The sequence below is a fragment of the Syngnathus scovelli genome, chromosome 9 (assembly GCF_024217435.2).
Source record: "Syngnathus scovelli strain Florida chromosome 9, RoL_Ssco_1.2, whole genome shotgun sequence".
Classification (NCBI taxonomy): Eukaryota; Metazoa; Chordata; class Actinopteri; order Syngnathiformes; family Syngnathidae; genus Syngnathus; species Syngnathus scovelli.
In genome coordinates, this window is record NC_090855.1 from 10,714,827 (window position 1) to 10,734,683 (window position 19,857).

At 42.8% G+C, this 19,857-nt stretch overlaps 1 protein-coding gene and 1 long non-coding RNA gene across 3 annotated transcripts; one reads left to right on the top strand and one right to left on the bottom strand.

Moving 5' to 3' along the window:
• Positions 1–1,131: 1,131 nt before the first annotated feature.
• slc9a1a (solute carrier family 9 member A1a) lies at positions 1,132–19,097 on the bottom strand. 2 transcript variants are annotated; one of them, XM_049730558.2, is made up of 13 exons: positions 18,066–19,097; positions 11,007–11,479; positions 10,615–10,865; positions 9,396–9,613; positions 8,602–8,804; positions 8,027–8,116; positions 7,344–7,414; positions 7,066–7,242; positions 6,271–6,400; positions 6,046–6,147; positions 5,373–5,454; positions 5,033–5,089; positions 1,132–4,418 (listed from the first exon to the last, which is right to left on the bottom strand). In XM_049730558.2, exons 1-13 carry the CDS (start codon positions 18,340–18,342, stop codon positions 4,117–4,119), a joined length of 2,433 nt encoding a protein of 810 aa, XP_049586515.1. In that variant the 5' UTR covers positions 18,343–19,097; the 3' UTR covers positions 1,132–4,116. The 2 variants fall into 2 exon arrangements, with proteins under 2 accessions (XP_049586515.1, XP_049586516.1); XM_049730559.2 differs by lacking the exon at positions 5,033–5,089 and having other exon boundaries at positions 18,066–19,095.
• LOC125975264 (uncharacterized) lies at positions 19,073–19,487 on the top strand. Its single transcript, XR_007483916.1, has 2 exons — positions 19,073–19,190; positions 19,372–19,487. It is a non-coding gene; the product is annotated as an uncharacterized lncRNA (long non-coding RNA).
• Positions 19,488–19,857: the final 370 nt, after the last annotated feature.

Genomic DNA, 19,857 nt, shown 5'->3' on the forward strand with positions numbered 1-19,857 from the left:
AAATTTGAGGATGTGGCTTTTTTTTTAGTCTAGGTAGTAAATATTCCTTTTTTGTTGGCTTGATGTTAACATCATAGGTTGCTGTTTCTAACGTTGAATATTTTAGTAGAAATATTGCATCAACACATGTCGACAGACAATATAACAATACTCACAAGCATATATTCTTTATCCTCTGCATGAAACAACTCATTTTAGTGCAACTTTCTGTTAGCATACTTGTACTTCTACTCAAGTATTTTTATGTACTCTATATGGGATAGTGAGTATAAGTTACTCTCTGTATACTGCCCTCACTGCATCCCACAATGCGTTTTGAAAAGTTAAGACGATTGCAGTGAAGCAGAAAAATCTTGTTTACAGTCCTTTAAATAACTCGGCTAAAAAGGCTTCAATTTGTGGCATACATTAAAGGATTACATGGTGCATGTAAATAAGAGCGGATGCAACAGCAAACAGGCCATTAAACAAATGCAATTGGAGGCCACACGCCGATTAAACACGTCGCTTTGCTTTTCGGCATACTTCAAGACGGGAGCTGGTTTTATTGCGGCTGGACAGCGCCCTCTGGGTGCCTGCTTTTAGAATGGCAAGGAGGTGAGCCTTCTGTCCGAAAAAAAAAAAAAGCCTTTTACCAGAGGCTCCAGACTAGACAGAAAATAATACAAGATATTTGCATGATCCACATTGTGAGGCACAATCATATCCATGACAAACAAAATGACTTAGGAGGAAAGTCTGTCAGGCTGCTCAACAAACACAATCGAAGTCATTGTGCGAGTTTGAATTAGACAAAGGGAAGCCTTGTTTTCCTCACTAAGCTCTTTTGGCAGCAGTGACAAAACATTTGAACGAGGCAGAACAATTCTAGCTATTGCATACCATAAATGCAATTGGAAAATGTGGCAGATGCGGAAAAATAGCATCATCAAAATGTTTGTTTTTGGAAGGCATAGAATGTTGTTATTTTTTTTTTTTAATTTCAGCAAAGACTATTGCGATGGTACTTTTATAGGTTCAGATTATAACACAAAAAACTATTACAGAAACGTTGTGGTGGTAATTGGGGGGCTTGGTTGGAAAAAATAACCAATCCAAACATCATAAATAGACGACACGGTGACAGCAGAGTTAGAAAGTAAACCTTTATTTCGGTAGATAGTTTGTTAGGTCGTTAGTTTTTGATTGATGTGGATTGTTAGAACGTGAATGGAATGCTGAAAGCTTTGTGATGATTCATTAGGCAAGTCCATGCTTGATTCTCAGTTTTTTGTTTGTTTTTTGCACATTAGAATCATACATTTCTAATACATACAATATCTTTGTCTATGTACATTTTCCCATTTACGTATATCAAAAATAATAACTTTCAAACAGGAAATGCTGACAAAGCAACATTTACAGACCAGGATTAGTGATGAAGAAGAGAATATCATAAGAGACTCGAGAGTCGCTGTCCTAGCAGAAGGAGGAAAGGTTCCTAGGTAAAAGCATCGGGTTTTAAGACCTGTGTCATACGTGACGATATGAAAGCTACTTATTGCTCCGACTGACGTCGTTTGGAGATGAAGGTTCTTTCTGCGCCGTTAAAGTGCTTGTGGTGGCGGCATTTAAATGGTACGAGCGAGAGAAAGGATGCGAGCGCTGAGCGGTAACGTGAGGGTGAGTAAAATAAAGATTTTAAAAGTCTTTAGCTGGATGAAGTCATACTTTATGTATAGGATTATATAAATATATTTGTATAATTGTCATCTACTCAAATATTATTTGACATTGTCTGGTCCAAACGGTCTTGTAAAATTAGCATGCGTCCCCTCGGCTTTGTTTCTTTGAATTCAGTGAACTATACATGTACATTGATGTTGTAATATAAGAAATTAGGTCAGATATTTTTGGAAAGGAGCTTTGGTTTTTGTTTTCACACTCAACATAAACCAAACCGAGGGGCTAATCAAACTATATTTGCATTAAAACGCATTTTAAGTTAGTGTCAAAGCAATTTGATTACATAACCTCATGATTGAAACTACACGATCCAGTTGGAACTCCACCGTCTACGAAAGACTCTTTTAAGATCTTCAATGAAATTCTCAGCACAAACTAGCGAAGGATTGTATTCTGAAAAGATCCGAGAGCATTTTTTCAAAAGAAATGAAGCCTCTGCAGCAATGTAAACATGAGACGCAAAGCACATTTTATGCATTACTACGGCACACGTGTACATATTTAAAGTGAACGCTACTTTAGCGACTGATACGTCCATGTAAAGCCATGAAAGACACTCAATGATTTAAAAGGCAAATAATAGAAAAGCACAGTGTTCTCAAAGACACGGAGCTAAAGCTGTGGGGAAATGCTGGTGAGGTCCTCAATGAAGTACACATTCCATAAAAAAAGGCCATGAGAAAGCCATAAAGAAAAGATGAACAATTATCTTTTTACTCTCTACGGCTTTCAAAACCAGCAATGTTGGCCTGGAAACATTCTTTTTGTTTGCTACCAAAATATCCATTTTGTCATCATAAAATAAAGAATCTTTGGAAAAATATCAAGTGACTATAACATACAAGGACTGCGCTTACACATATTTACGGAGAAATTCCATTAAGCGATCGCCGATGCGATGTGAAATTTTTTTTTCACAAAGTAAATGAAAATTTAGGGCCACACTGAAATTATGAAAGCACAAGACAAAAGTTGGAACAATGCGATAATAGTCTGAAGATTTCAAGACAGAATTACCAGATTATTAAATTATTTTAAAATAATTATTAAAATAATTTAATAATCTGGTAAAAAATGTATTACTTTGATAAATTGCACCATTAATTGAAATTAAACCTTTTTTTAAACAAAACCTTAATATAAATACACATTCATAATAGTCATGTTTAGAGTTCTAATATTGCCCCAAAAATTCCCAATGTTACAAGAAAAATCTTACAAGTTCCTAATGGTGAAAATAAAAAACGCTCTTGTAATGTTATAAGCATTCTTAGGGAATAACATTTACTGATAAAAAAAATATCACTGCTTTTATCTTTAGCCAATATTTTGTCATAGCAGTGTAGCTCTAAATTCTCATAATTTTCATTTGCGTAACGACCTCGTGCAGCAGTGCATCTTTTTACATTGAGGAAACGTGCAATCATTAAAGCCGCCGTCCGATATTAATCCACCGCAACATAACTAAATAGAATTAATTTACTTTTTTTGTTGTTTTACATCATTTGTCTACCCCTTTATGCTGCATAGAACTGTATTAATTACTTATTTAGCCATGTAATGCAAAGACCAGTCTCGGAAGCACAGACTGCTGTCGCACAGTGATAAAGGACAAGCAAAAGAAATGTGCGTGTACATTTTGAAGACAGCGAGCGTTGATTGTTTGTTTGCTGGAGTGACTGTTAAAGGGAGCTACTTTTAACATGACAGACATTTAACATCAGCAAAAATAAAAAAATAAACACCGTGGATGACATCAGAACATCCGCTTTCTTGCCCCTCCCTTAATTAAGAAAACGAGTTTATCAACGCACTAAAAATGGTGGTCGGGAGGGAAAAACAAGCGTATAAGCCACCAAGACTGGTCAAACTTAGAAAGGAGTTTTTTCTTAGTTACTTTTTCCTATTGTCATAATACATATGTTTGTTTTTGTTTTGAGTGCGCCCGTAATACTCCTTCATACCAATGTTGGCGATCCCTGAAAATAAAAGGCAGTGCTGATGAAAAAATAAAATAAAAAATTGCACCGAGTGACATCAAATAAGGCAAAAATATGCGGTGAGACCTCATCCACGTGGTGTAATTTCAAGTGACAGAATGAATGCGATGGGCTTCGTTTTGGGAGAAGCTGATTCGTTGTCGAGCCGGAGAACCCCGCCCATCTCTGATATATTACACAAAGAACGGAAATGGAACCTCAAAGAACTACAAACAGTCCCTTTGGTAATGCATAGTTCATTCCTGAAGGTCGCGTAACCGTGACTGCGTCTTTTAAAAGTAAAGAGCGATGACGACAAAACGACTAATGGCTCTTTTTTTTTTTTTTCTCCCTGCTCGCAGTTTTTGGCTAATCGTCTTGAGCACTGAAGCACGCACCTTCCTCCAACTTTTTAAGGCAGGAAGGATTCGTCCTCGTCTTCGTCTTCGGCGTGGGGCCCCGGGTCACTCAGACACCTCAACAGCTTCTCTCTGGTGGTGGTATCCATTTCGCCCTCGCTGTGCTGGTCGTAGGGCTTGGCGGGCGCTTTCATCATCAAGCCGCCGTCGTCGTCGTCGCCCTCCTCTGCCGCCTGGTCAGACCGCTGACACTCATCCAAGAGGTTGATCGAGTCGGGCGACTGAGGGGAGGCCAGGTCCACATGGATAGTGGGAACACTGTCGCCCGCTGCCTTTGTCCTGTAGGCTTGAGGGTCTGTGGGCAGTGCCGGGGGTGTTAAAATGTAAAATAAACTTGCACGGATGAAGGTGCCATTTCTCACAGTATGTCCAAGCAGACAGGAGTATTTTGCAGTTTTAACTGCGTCACTATCTGCTTATTTGAAATAGTTCTCAGATCAAAGTAGTATGCTTTTCTTCATATTATGCATTTCAAAGATGTATTTTACGGTGTTACATAACCATATTCAAAATTAATTTCAACTGTGCTGTTACGCCGCCTTTTTCGCTGGTGGTTGGCTAAAAGGCTTTTGAGTGAGTGTGTGCTAACGTTTGCGTGGCCGAGAGTTTACTTTTAATTTTTTATTAATACTCCTGTGTGTGAGGACACAAAATTCCATTTGTGAGCACGCAGAATATGGATACATTCTCTGCATACCAGGTTAACAAAAAAATAAAGAAAAGAAAAAGCACAATGCAGGGATTGTAAACTGGGATCATTTCAAACAATGAACTGAACAAAGTGGGTCGGTAACGAGGAGCTGGTTGTGTGAGTCATGCGTGTTAGCGTTCTGCTGATGGCGACGAGTTACGTTGGGAGGGGTTATCTTTTTTTTTTTTTCTCCCATCTTCACTCCTCTAGCCACATACCTGGACCGACAGTGTCGCCTTTGGGCTGCTGAGTGGGTTTGAAATCATTTTCTCTGCCTAAAAACGAAACCACACCATTTTATATGGCGACCACCACATGTGCACATATTTCCATCAGCGGGGGGGAATATCTTGAGTGGGAAATATAAGGCCGGAGTGGCAGGGATTTTTAATATTGCTGTGTGAACATAACGCAAACAAAGTGTGTGTGTGTGTGTGTGTGTGTGTGTGTGCGTGTGTGTGTGTGTGTGTGTGTGTGTGTGTGTGTGTGTGTGTGTGTGTGTGCGCGCGCGCAGTGTTGGCGCTAGGCGTTTAGCGGGGCGCAGATGGATGTGTTTACCTGAGGCCAGTCTGGCTCTGCACATGGTCGGCGAGTCGGGGGGAGCGGCGGGCACCGTCAGGTAGTTATTTATGTTTTGGATCTGGGAAAGGACATTAGATGTTAAGATCGCTTTTATTGTATTTTTTTTGTCGTTATCACTTTCTGGAAGGATCTAAATGCTACTTACAAAATCAGTTTACATGGCAGAGAGGTTAAAGCTACTCAAGGACAAAAAAAAAACATTTTTGACTCTTCTTTACTGAGGCCCCACATATTGGTAATTGACAAATTTGCATATCCTATATTCCGTTATTGGCTGCAAATCTCGTCTATTAAATGTGCGCGCTCAGGCCAAAGCAATGAAATTATTACTCTGGCACCATCTGGTGGAATCTTGGCATTGCTGTTGTGAGGCTCGTTGACTCATTCATAGTGTTTTTCATTGGCAGTTGTGATGTTCTGTTTTGTGGGCGGTCCCTGAACGCAACATATGGGGAGAGCCAAAGTGAAATTGAGTTTTTTTGTTTTGTTTTGTCCAGCCTAGTCAGCATTTACTTTGTCATTAGTATTCCCTAAAATTGATCATATATCATTTGTCTCTGTTGACCAGTTCAATAAACACAATGATTAATGGGTTGATGACTGCATACGGTGTTGAGCCTTTTGGATCTGCTCTCTTTCGAGCACATACCTTCTTATCCAGGACCATCATCTTCTGCTTCTTGAGGAGGAATTCACCTAAGTGGTCGTCATCGGGATCAACCAACAGGGTGTGGCGGTTGTAGGAGCGCAGCTGAGAACACCACGGGCAGGAAGAGAAAAGTTGTGATGAGTCTTAAACATGCGGCTTCAACTTGGGTTTGATCAGTGATCAGAGAAGATCACTCTTTTTGGGGGCTAAACCTGTAGTACCTACCCTCTGCCGCGTTTTCTGAAGGTTACTGCGGAGGATCTTGCGGATCTCCTCCTCCCGGCTTTTAGATAGCTGAGGCAGAGCTCGCTCCTCGAGCTTGGCAGGCGGCGGCGGCTTCTTGGGCTGGATGTTTCTGGGATGTAAGTGGGACACACACACACACGGAGTCACACAAGCATCCCGCTGGACGTGAGCTCATCATTTTCACTTTTGGCTGCTTAGAGTCTTGTGTTATGGACTGCAACGAGACTGGCGAGCGTAATCGCTTCCGTTCAACTTTTACGTTCATTCAGTGAGAAATGACTCCACTGCCCATAAAGAGCAGCTGGGGAGCAATGTGCTACTTTATCACACATTTGGAATTTGCAGCCATGCCGTAGTAACACTTTGTGGACCGTGAGGCCTGTGACTCACATAGCACACAAACAATAAACAACTTTATCACTCGTTTGAGTTTTAGATTTTGATTATTTCTGGATTAAAATGTTAATTTGTGCTCCATGCGCTCCACAGTTTTGTTGCCTGGTAAATCCAAGTAACAATCATAAAACAGAGATTAAAGGCCTTAGGACTATATGTGTGTTCTGTTTTGAAAGACAAAACATCCATCTAATTTTGTGATGATTTGTGAACCCTCTGCCAGAGAAACTTATTTTATATAAAAAAAAAAAAAAAAAAGAAAAGGCACACCACCAAACAGAACTGTCACAAAAGTACATATAAGCACTACTTTTGTCTAAATGAAGCTCCTCAAGCAACTTCAACATAGTCCCCCGCTCCCATTGTATTTGTACTCACTGCATGGAGACAGTGGAGGGCATGGCAGAGGGCAGATTGACGGCGACGCCACTCTCCACTAGCTGGATGGCGTGCTTCATCTCCAATTTGTGGTAGAAGGCGATGAGCTGTGGCTCTTTGGAGCGCTCGCCGGCAATGAGGCACTTCTTCACATACTTTTTGTTAAAGCGGTTCAATCTGCGAAAAAGAGGTGGCGGGAAAACATTGCTTATCAAATATAATGTCGACGCTTGTGAGTCAATGCGTTTGAATGCATATGAAGTGAATTAAAAGCATACTTGTCCTTCCAATGATGATGACCATAATGTCCACAGATGTCTTCAATGCCAGTCAGGAGGTGGTCAAGGAACTATAGGTGACGAAAACAAGACAAACATGAGCCTATGAGAACAAATCTGCCATTGTTGGTGAAATTTGGTGCGTGTTTGCGATGTTGTCTGTTATTTGAGTCGAGATGGAATTTTCAGTTTGCAAACAGTATTGACAAACTGCATTCCACCAGTGAAGCTTTCTTTTATAAGTAGAAGAAAAGCTGTTGTTTGGTTTAAGCAAAAGCACTGGTGACTCATCGTAGATTTGTGTGTGTGTGTGCATGCGTGCGTGCGTGCGTGCGTGCGTGCGTGCATGCGAGCGTGCGAGCGAGCGAGCGAGAGCGACTGAGCCAAGGAATTGTGCAATGTGGTGCTTACACGCAAATTTGTTTATGAGCCAGAAACTGTGTGTGTTTAGGGTATTTTCTAACAATATTTTACGCTTGAAAAAAAACAACTGCCAGTAATCTTCCTTTTAGACCCATGAAGTACCAACAAATGACCTGTAGGTGGTAGCAGTGATCTAAACTTGTTGACATTAGAGAAGAACCATTTTTCTTTTGTTTTCTAAAGGGATGAGTCATGTAAACAAAAAACAAGCATTCACACTCACAATTTAAAGTCTAACATGCAATTATGATAAGATGAACCTGAGTGTGGATCTCCTCATTGATGGAGCGCTTAGCCTCTTGTTTCTTCTTCACCTCCAGCAGGTCCACCAGAGGCTTGATGGTCATGCCCTGAGACAAGAACCAACCAAAAAAATTGTTACCCTTAGTTTCCAATCGCTGATTCATATACGCGATAAACAAAAACTCCAGCAAACGTCGAACGGTGAGGCCAGCACAATCATTTTGTCTATCAAAGTGACAGTCATTTGAATGCCACAGGAGGCTGCTTGCCGTCACCTCCAAGAGCTGATTAAATTGGCTGTCGAAACTCCCATTAATGGCGCCTCGTGCAAAGGAAGTTGTTCTCACATGGTGAAGATATTATATGTCTGCATTGGTTTCTGTAATAACAAGCGAGGGCCGTCACCTTCGAAATAAAGTCAGTCAGCAAATGCTAAAAGGAATCAGTTTCAATTGCCTAAGGCAGGCATGTCAAGCTTGCTTGTTTTCGGATTTGTATTTTGGATTGTGTCATTCATGCTAAATCCAACTTTCTCACCAGTTTAATTAGATTTGATAGTATGTCAGGAATCATTGCACTTCTTCATGTCTACCTGCACAAAGACGGTGAAGAAGATGACGATGATGATGGCGGTGAGGAACATGTTCCTCAGAGGGAACTGGTCCTTGTCCAGCAGGAAACCCAGGGAGAAGGCGATGGCACCGCGCAAGCCGCCGTAGGCCACGATGAACTGGTCCTTGGTGGTCAGTTTGACAATGCGGAACTTGTTGATGACGTATGTCAGTCCTACCACACCTGCCAAACATCAGAATGATAAAATCAGATTTTTCTTTATAGCTATTGTCATGGAGTCTTGTATGCTGCAACGACATGGCAATCAAATATTTACTCAACCCATATTTTAGTCAAGAGGGTTTTGGCCAATACAGCCAAGAAACCAGTGGGTGGCAGTAAAGATCAATAAAAAGTGTACGCCAACTTTTTTTTTCCTTTTAGTTAAAAATCTAATTTGACATTTCCTACCACTTGATTTGGAATGTTTGTGTTTGGTGCGGGTAAAATAAAATAAAATAAATAGTGCTCCAATTGATAAATATGCCACACAATGGTGAAGAAAACAATGGTCACAGCTACTATTTTACCACCTTAAACTAATGACTCAGCAAAAAGACTGAGTCACTATGTTGTCTGTCAGGAAACATACAACTGCATGATTCAACACGCCTGCCTAATCACGCTTCCACTTTCTGCCCCAGATGCCTCTGCCAAAAAAAACCCCACGGCACCTCAAGTCGCTGAGGAAATACTCAGCAATGCTTCTATCCGCAGCTGCGGTCGCGCAATGAGGCATTTTATCTCACTTGTGCGTGTATGCCGCCTGCCTACCTATGACCCGCGCCACCAGGCACAGGACGACGGTGACGGTGACAAAGGTCCAGTTCCAGTTGTGCTGGCCGTCCACAGTAGCCACGCCGAGGAAGATAAATATCAGCGTCTCGCTCACGCTGCTCCACATCTTCAGGAAGTACTTGATGGTGGTGTGCGACTTGTGGGAGATGTTAGCCTCCACGTACGGCCGCATCACCGCCCCGCATGCTATCAACCTGGAAGCAGGAGGGCGTCATTAACAAATGAAAAATAATGGACACTGAGGGCAGCGATAAAATGGAGTGCTGCGGCAGAGCGGCGGACACTGCGGAGTGTAATACTGCAATGTCGGGCGCTAAGACACAGCTAAGCTAGTGTTAGCATGTGTGGTTATTTTTGTCATAACTCGCTCAAAATGTTATAAGGTCAGGGCAATGATGAATCTCCTTGACCAAAAAAATTCTGGATCTTATCTTGTATGTTTCAATCTATATACATCTTGCGTTTGTTTTGTAATTTATCTTGAGAAGGGGTTCACCCCTCGCCGCTATAATAAACACAGTACATGTGTTGTCGCTAAATGAAGTCTCCAGTTACCCGTCTCGAGTTCCACAACGCGCTATTTCGCAAGCTCGTTCCCGTCCGCTGCTCACCACTTCTCTGTTTGAGTCTAACGTTGTGCCATGTCAAAAGCAAGGCGCCAAAAATAAAATAAAATCCTTCAAAGGGCCGTCTACGTCTTCCTGTGGCTCCTTGCCATCTTTTGAGCGAGGGGAAAGGAAGCGGGGGATTTACATTGCTCACTTGTTTCTTTTTAAATAGATAAAAAAACGCTTTGACAAATAAGCCATGAGCTGCGGGGAGGAAGAGAGGATAAGATTGCCCTTGGAGCTGAGCATCGGGCGTCGGCCGTGACACCCCCGGGGAGACTGTAGATCAAACCTGTCTGCCTGCTCATTAAATCTTGCTTCGATAGAAGTACGGGTTGTTGTTATGTCACGGGTCAAATTTTAAATGTGGATGCTCAAATACACCCACTAAAAAACTGTCATGATGAAACCTCTTAATTTTATTTGTTTAAGTAGTTAAGTAGGCTAATCTACATTCAAGTAAAATGAGTAAATTATCTTAAAGGTAAAGAATGCAACAGCACTAAATGCTAATTAAAAAGATGAGAAAGGGACTTAATAGGCAATAATAAAGGGACACGTGTTGTTTTAGCAGAAGGCATACTTACGACATGATCCCGGACAGGTGGAACATCTCTGCCGACAGGTAGGCCATGTAGCTGTACACGAAGACAAAGAGTGGCTCGATGACGCGCGTGTGCGAGGTGAAGCGCGAGGTGAACGCCGCCAGGATGCCGTAAATGGCCCCCACCAGGACGCCACCCAGCGCCACCACGAAGAAGGAGATAACGCCCAGCACGCCGTCCATCACCGTCACCGTGCCCACGCCTGAGTACTCCTCGAAAAGATGGTACAGCACCTAGGAGAAGAGAAGGAGATTTTGGAGGGGGTTCTAATTTGACCTCCGTTTTGCAGACTTTTTTGAGATTATTTCCTGAAAATAGCTTATTCAACAGGGTCAAGGTGCGGGGGGGGAAATTGATGAACTAAAATGACTCACCACAGTGACGGCATCGTTGAGCAGCGACTCGCCGAAGACCAGGATGTGCAACAGCTCGTTGATGTGAATCTCCTCAAAGACGGCCAGCACGGCCACCGGGTCCACGGCGGAAATGATGGAGCCGAAGAGCAGGCAAGGGAGCAGCTCCAGCGAGTGCAGGTCAGACGGGTTGTTGGGCTGGATCTGGCATACGGCGTACAGAAGCCCGCCGATGAAGAAAGCGTTCCACAGCGTGCCCACCACGGCGAACATCAGGATGGTGCCCAGGTTCTCCATGAAGGGGCGGATAGGCAAAAAGTAGCCGGCGTCCAGGATGATGGGCGGCAGCAGGCAGAAGAAGAACAAGTTGGAGTCCAGCACTGGCGGCACCTCCTGCCCCGCCAGTTTGATGAGCCCACCCACCAAAAGGCCCACCAGGATCAGGAGGCAGCTTTCGGGGACAATCCCAGGCAGGCGAGGGACGAGGTGGAAACCTGACAAGTCAAACCGTTCGACTATCAGCACCATTTCAAATTTGCTTGTCAAGTCAGCGCGAGGTAAACATTTTATGCTCGATTCAAGCAGAAGGTTGTCAAGGGGAGATGAAATGTGTGACACCGATTCAAAAATGTACAATCGAAAAACCTAACAAATCAGTGGTTTGGATTTATAAAATGTCGTAAAGGCAGGTATAACAAAAACAAAAATTTCCACTCATCCAATTTTTATTGAGTTTCAACTTCCAAGTAATTAAAACAACCTGGTGGCTGTCGGGCTCATATTTCACATCACATATGGCAGCACTGACACTATTGCTAATCCTTTTATTATTAATATCATTTCAGGTCCACACATCTGTCTTTTTTTTAATTAACGCAGCAGCTTAGTACCAACGTCAAGGTCAAGAAAATAGTGGCATTAATAACACTCCATTGAAACCGGAGCTTGTATTTGAATTTTTTTGCTAGCCGGTCCCTCCCACCTCTTTAGCTAGCTGCATCTCGTTTGACTTGACTGTTGCATTGTTTGTGCAAGCCAGCTCGTGCTTCAGGTCACACGGATTGAGCCAGATTCTTGTTCAGCTTGTCTCACCACTTTGGGGCCGTGACTTTCCTTATCTGTCTTTTACCTATTTTACCCAGTCAGTTATTTCTAGATCACTGGCATAAAACGAAGAATGTGCGAGTACCAAGTATCGTTATCGTATAAGAAACGGTGACATGATCCCCATTGTATAAAGTCTTTTCAAAAGTCAAAAAGTCAGCTTTATTGTCAATTTCTCCACATGCCAAAGACACACAAAGAAACCGAAATTTCGTTTTCCCCTATCCCACGGTGACAAGACATGGCCCACAATAGATGTTGTTATGTTTACACGACAAAAATGAGCAACTCATCTCGGACACGCAAACACATGCACAGAGAAACTTGAGCCAGATAAGAATACATGCTCACATGAGGGCTCAACAAACATGCCAGTGGCTCATAAATATTCATAAAAGCGCCGCCAGGCCAGTAGTTGCTGATGTTAAAACCGTCTTTTTAACCATCTTCATCAGCGTATATGTGATACGGGACTGACCATTGTTATACAATGAGATGGGAGAAGCTCTCTGAATGCTTTGGACTCGGGTTTCAACGGCAAGGGTTGCCACTTTGTATTTTTCTGGCGGCAAAGTTTTACGATGGCATTTTCACTAGTACTATTTGCCAACTTGAAGTGAGATAGAATTTGGATTTCAACTTTTTTTCTCAACTTCTGCATACTTTCAAACAATTAAACTATGCTGTTTATCATCTAGTTATTTCTCTAGATGTAGACATAATATTATTTATTATTTATCATTCATCTACTATTTATTGATTGATTTATTATTCTTATTTATTTATGTGGCAAATTTCACAACAGCTGGAGCTGTAACAAAGTGCTTTACATATACCAACATATACGTACATATATAAAAATGACTAAAGCATATGGTGATCCATATTAAGATTGGCCTTGGCTTGTGCCATTCTAGTTTTAGACAAGGCGCATCAACGGCAGCATTACAAGCGCACTTAGCAGTACAGCGTGCGCAAGCAAGACACGAGGAATGGTTTTATGGGATGTCTGAGGCCGAGAGGGGGGGCGGGAGCAGTTTATATTCCCATCTCACGACAACGCTATTACTGTTTGAGCGTGCGAGCCCAACAATTCAAGGTCTGTGAGGGGGAACGTGCGACTGGAATTTCCGACATGGACATGTCAGCAGCGGAGGATTGTCTTTTCATAGAACTTACACAGCAACAGCCGCCAACTCAGCAGAGCTGCACTCAAAGACAGCCTTTGATAAGAGGAATCATATGTAGTATTTTCCAATGAAATCTGATGAGCAGTATGGGAATTGCACCACTAATCCCAAAAGATATCATCATCCCGACTGTCTATTCTAAAAGGTACTTCGACAATGGACCTGCACGGAGGCTAAACAGCATTCGGCCACAAATAACAAAATGCCAACATCCGTCTGGAAGTGGCTTGTTGCGATAAAGGTGACCGGTTGTCACAGCAACCACCAGAAGCCCTTCTGCGCTCGAACCGGGTAACACATACTATATCCACCTGAGAAGTAGTCTGCCTCGCCACTCTTGTGAACCAGGATTTCCTTTCAGAGTAAATAGCACCGTGCTGGTATTTAAATACGTAAATGAGCTTCCTGGGGCAAGTCGTTTGCTTACATTGTGTCAAGGGAGAAGGTCCATTTCAACAAACACATACCTGCAGCGTTATGAATCACAGCAGGCTGTCAAACTGGGCTCAAAGGCTGGATGTGGATCAAGTGACATATTTTAATACTTTGTTCTTGGGTTTTTATTTAAAAAAAATAAATAAATAAAGCATATCACTAGTGAGCGATGAGGGCACTTGAGAATTCTTGCAAATGAAAATCAGACATGGGCACTGAATCAGCAGACTGATTATCACCCAGTCTTTATCTTGAAATGTCGGTCGATAACCTCGGCTTTTTTTTTATAGCATTCATATCGACTGAAAGCTTTGCTTGTTTAGTCTGCAGAGTGTGAGACAAATTATGATCTGACCTTAAGTATAAATTAGTAAACAAATAGCCAGCAAAAGGGGCTAATTTAGCTTAAACAAAACTCAGAGTGCCACAACACACCGCAAACCGCTTTCAAGGTTGCGCAAATCCACGCAAACAAACCATGTAGTAGTGTCCTCACAATTTACATTTGGACTTGTTTTCGACAATATTTCAATAACGGTGACAGACATCTTTGTGTTCTTTTATTGACCTCTTGGAGGGTGATGATGGAAGAAGACAAGAAGGAGGCTCACAGTCCCTTATGGAAAGGCCATTCCATTAAACGTCATGAACTGGTGCCAAGTTATTTTGGCAAGGGCGACATCAAAGCCCTGACTCACGATGCAAAAAATAGGCCTCAATGAAGTGGGATTAAAAAGATTGCCGCAACGATCAAAATAAAGGTGGATAGAAGTAACCGGTTGACACATTGTTACCTCTCCCCTGCATGACTCCGACGTTGGCCTTAAATTGATGTGTGCAAAAGAGCGCAACTCTACAGGAGATTAGATAAGTGGAAAGGGTGAAGTTGGGGGGCTTGCAGAATAGAACAATACAACAGTCTCCAGGGTCTCTTTGCAGGTCACGCTCACACAGACGTGGTGGTCACATTCCCTGATTTTGCTCATCATTCCTGACTGCTTCTTGTTAATAGCCACAAATGTCTGCTTGGCCTTTGCTCCCCCCCTGGGAGATTCAAGCAGCGAGGTTATTACAACTAACCAAAGGGTGACGGGCTTTTCCATTCAGCTATCCCCATTCAGCTCTGCAGCAGCGCATAGAAGGTCAAGAACCTTCTCTGGTTGCCAGGTGACTAATTGCACATTACTGGCAGCTCAATCGACTTGTGAGCTCAACAGACAGACTGTTTGGTAGCGCAAACAATGAAGACGTTTCCTGGATTTAAACATCCGCAGAGTCGCTTAAAACACAAGAGGAACATTATTTAGTTATGTGCGATGTTCTCATGAAATGAAATCAATCTATTTTTGACAACGTAAAGGTGCCTTTGATAAGGAGATGAGCCATTTTGACAATGGCATTTACACAAGAAGCGGCCAGTCAAACGTAAAGATGAAATGTCTTATCTCAGATCTAAGTAGCAGAACTAAGTCGACCTGGGCGTTGCCAAAGGGGATGTTTCAAAGGCTTAACCTGGAATGTTTCCAATATATGTTCAAGTGATAAGGACTAGATGCGTGATGAGTCTTAACTTTGGACTCTACCAAAACAGTACTAATCATTTAACTTAACAGTCATTTTAGGGTGAGTTTGTCTTCTCCAAAGACAAACCTGTCTTTGAGAGTTTTTAATCATTAACAAAAATTATAACACTGCCCAGATGGGTGAATTACAAAAGATTTGCGTCATACATACAAGTTAGAAAATATGAAACTTCTTTTTGGAATGCAAGAGGATCGACAATGAGATCATGGCGGACAAGCCGTAATATTGCAACATGTGTCATTGCAAGCCATGAATGCTACCCATGTATGATAGCTATGAATCCTAGCCAGGAATGTTATCTGTAATCTGGTGGATGTTTGATACCACGATAAGTGATCCTACTCAAATTTTTATATGGCCTGGCGATACGACGTTACTCATTACATTTGTGCTTTATTTACATCCCAAAACAAAGAGAGAAGGAAGTCATTTAGATAACGCACTGGGAGCAATTATGATTACAGCTAAATAGACGGGTGCAAAACTGAACAACACAAGCACTCTGTGATTTATTCTCAAAAGTTATTTTCTGGGCAGTTGACATACTGGCAATTGTAATTTATTGGGACTGCAGCAAGCGACGCTGAGGTTAACTAAAGGGATTGCGATACGCTTGTGTGCCCAGACGGGTTGCCGGGGAGATAAATGGACTGCAGCGGGTACCCTTCAAGCCGTTAAGATGTGAGGGGGTCCATCAGGAGCCGACACGGGGACCAGGACGAGCAGTAAAGCAGCAACATTCAATTACCCGCATCCCATTTTGCAGTCTTCCTGGGGTTAATTGGAGGCTCACGGCTAACAGTCAGTCAGTCTACAGTCACTCGGCTGTCTCGTCGAACGTGCACCATCTTGTCTTCAACAATATGCTTCCTCTTTTATCAAGATGACATTGTTGGGTTTGAAATGAATTTGAATCAAGTTCATAGTATTGAGGTCACATGGCGCCCCCACCACATCTGGCAGAAGGGCGTGACTGAAAAAAGCTTGTTTAGCGTAGAATTTGTAAAAAAAAAATTGTAATGTGCGCAACCACCAACTCTAGGATGGGAGTGGTACTGCATCAGAGAATCACGATTACATCATTATTACTCTTACCATAATTATCTGCTTTGCTCCACTTTGGGTGAATTTATCCTGCTTCATTTACTCGCAAGTCCATAAAGCAAAACGTCTTCCTGTTTACATTCTTGTGACCAGTAGGAAAAGATCAACATCACATGGTTTGTTTTTGTTTACATTCCCTTCAGCAAATCGAATAAATATGATCATTTTGCTCACAATAATTAGCAAAAGATTTTTTGTCAGACCCTTCCAGCTCTTTTTAGGATAGAAAAGACACAAAGGCCAGGCTTCCTTTACTTTCTAGCAAATTCTAGTAGAGGTGGCACTCTAATTGTTATTCCTGCTGCGATGATTAGCCTAACTACTGCTGTCCATCATCCAAGGCCCCATCAGGACTGCTTAGTCATCGCTGTGGCGAGCCATAAAAGCTCGCAGGAGTCCTCTCCTCACCACCGGCAATCTTCCTGATACATTTTAACCCCTTGAGTGAATGACTGAACTGAGTAAATTGAATGTCTTTAACAGTGTCTGCACTGTTTGGCTTTGTTTATCAGCCCAATCGTACTATCAGTTAACACAAAGTTTGAATTGAAGAAAGTCTTTGAACAATTAATCGATCACCAAAATAGTTAATTGATTTTTGTTGCACCTCCATATTTTTCTTAACTTCTTAACTTTTCTTAACTATCTTCTTAACTCCTCTCATAAGACACCACTTAGCCAATCAAATCATTTAGTTAGAGCAGGAATGTCAACCGGTGGTTATTTAGACTTGATTTATTTTCCAGCTAATTTTGTGAACAATTAACCGACTTTTTCTGCGTCTTGTTGGGGCGTGGCTCGGTTATAGAGTGATAGACTTCAACCTTGAAGGTGGTGGGTCCAATCCTTGAGTCAATATAGACTTATTTTCCAGCTAATTTTGTGAATCATTTGCCCATCCAAATTATGTCAAATGTCGCTGAGATTGCCAAAATTGACATACAGACGCAAATAAATATCCTGTATAGGTCTATCCTCCTTCGGTGCAAAAAAAAATAAAAATTCTGCGGAGTTGCTTCTTGGTTATAATGGTCCCTTGGACAAAACAAGTTGTGAACCCCTGATCTAGAGCGACATTGCAAGTGGATGTTTTCAAGGCGAGCCAGCAATGCAAGAGTTCAAAATGTGCTTTAACACGACAAAATGAAATAAAGTGTTGTTAAGCAGTTGTACAGCTTCAGATGGCATCCAAACGAGTTCTATATCAGCACATACAGTACAGACAAGCTTTCACTTTCAACTATGAACAATTAGAGCCAAGATTCAAACCCAGAACCTCCTAACTAAGTTAGATGTGCTAACTACAAGTCTAACGTGTTCCCTCGTAATTTTAACATGACAGGCAGAGTGCTTTGCAAATGGGGCGAGTGGGTGTGTGCAAAGTGTTGTTGAGTTTAGGTGGCGACTCCAGAGTTTGTTTTAAAAATGCAGCCATGCAGACCGATACTACACAATAAATATATATATTTTTCTTTTTTAAAGCTTAGTCAGCCAGGTCAACAAGTCACAGTATGATGGAGTGCAATTTGTACACTCCTCAATGAATAACTCATGAGCACATCATTGGTGTCAAGGCAGCAATTTTTACACATCTCCAACATTGGATCTAATTGTAAAGGTGTACCTACCTTTTTTGTCCAGCTCACACACAAAAACAACTCACCTAATTTCATCAGTGAAGCCAGCAGGACCCATAATGAGATCTCGAAGGGGATCTGGATATGCTTGTAGTCAAAGCTGAGCACCGGGAAAGCCTTTTTGGTGAAATTGTGCTTCTCCTCCGCCACTGCGTGAACACCCACTTCGTCTCGGTGGCTGACGTGCGGGTGGGAGCTTGCGGCTCCGAGGGGAAGCACGGAGAACTCCAGGAGGACCAGAAGCACCAGTACGAGGAGCCCGCGCCCCGGCGAGCTGCTCCCGGAGCCTCTGCCGGGGGACATTTTTTAGGGGAGGTGTAGAAGTTAAAAAAAAAGTTGGGCTGTTTGTTGGTTGGAACTTCGCCACGTGAACCGAGCCAGTCTAGGCGCGTGGAACTCAAAACAATTCGGAAGCAGGAAAGGTTTATTCGGTTAGCTAGTCGGTGTGACGCGTCTTGGCTAGCCAGGTGTGCAACCAAGGGCCGTGGAAGGGAGGAAAGCAGGAAACGTCACGGTAAATGAAAGAGACTCATATTTTAAGACACGGAAGTCGGGGCAAGTCCTCCTTTTCTGGGCTTTTAGACAAGTTTGTCGGCGTGACTTAGCAGCGAGAACAAATGTCCTCTCCGGGGAAAGGTGTTACTACTGATGCTGGAGAAAAGTGACACGCAGCGGCATCCCCCTCCGCGTCTCTCTGTCCCCTTCCCGGCAAAGTCGCTCGCAAGGCGGCAGCGTCGTGGCTCGGATTCTGACCTTGACGTCGAGTCGCGACACAACCGCGCCGCATTTTGTCTCGTCGCCGAGTAAACGCCAACTTTTTTTTCCAGTGGCTTCGCTAGTCCATGTCCGCGTGTGTGCGGCAATTCCTCGGTGGCGTATCCCTCCCGCCCCAGCCGAGGAGGAGGCGGAGGACCTTGGCGGGGGTCAGTTCAGGGAAGGGACAGCCGCGATGGTGACCGACTCCGGAGGAGTGACGTCGCTTGCTTCTTCCACGGCTTGTCGAGCCCGGTCTGGTGCTCTCTTTGCGAGGCTGCGTTCTGCGTTTCAACCTTCAGCCTTTTCGCGGAGGTTTTGTGGATGCGAGGGGAGAGGTTCGACAGTAGCCGTGAAACAGCGACGCCTACCGGCATGGAGGTTTCAGCCGTCGGCATGTGAGCGAAACAAAAAACCTCATCACTTTCATGTGTTGCCTGAACACATCAAACAGATCAAACAGAATCAGATGTTTCACTGTGATATTCATTTGGTCAAAATATCACAAGGTTCAAGCGGCATTATATTTTCAACACACTATTTCTTGCCATGCTGAAATTAGCTTATTTTGAGGGGCAGACCTGCACAAGTGTGCCGAAACGAAATATGGCCATCTGACCACATCCAGCCTGTCTACAGTCTTTCAACGGCCCTGGCAGTCTTCCTGAAGTCAAAATAAAACATAAATTACATAACAGTGGGCCCAGTTTTTTCCTAAAGTTATTTTTTCCACTTCCTGTGTGTCAAAAGGCTTTTCTAAAGTTCTCGAAGGATTACTCAAGTATGCAACCATATCACACACAATCCACTGTCTCCTGATTGATATGTTAGTCATGGAGTGTTTCAGTTTAACCTTAGAGTGAATTATTGTATCATTTCACCTTGGCCAGAGCAAATCTTTTCAAAATCTCTGAGAAGAATAATTCTAATGCACCCAAATGACCTAAACCCCAACATCAGTATTCACAATGGTCGTGCCAGGAATGTGGCTGCATGTGTTTAGAGAATTAATGGCCAGACAAGATCTAAATGCTCCCTTGAGGTTGCAGGAAGCAATATTTGCTT

Coding starts and splice junctions, on each gene's coding strand:
- slc9a1a (XM_049730558.2), bottom strand. CDS start 18,342: ATGTCCCCCGGCAGAGGCTCCGGGAGCAGCTCGCCGGGGCGCGGGCTC. Junction 7,243..7,343: donor CATCATCATTGGAAGGACAA/GTATGCTTTTAA, acceptor TCTTTTTCGCAG/ATTGAACCGCTTTAACAAAA. Junction 5,090..5,372: donor CAGAGCCAGACTGGCCTCAG/GTAAACACATCC, acceptor TTTCGTTTTTAG/GCAGAGAAAATGATTTCAAA.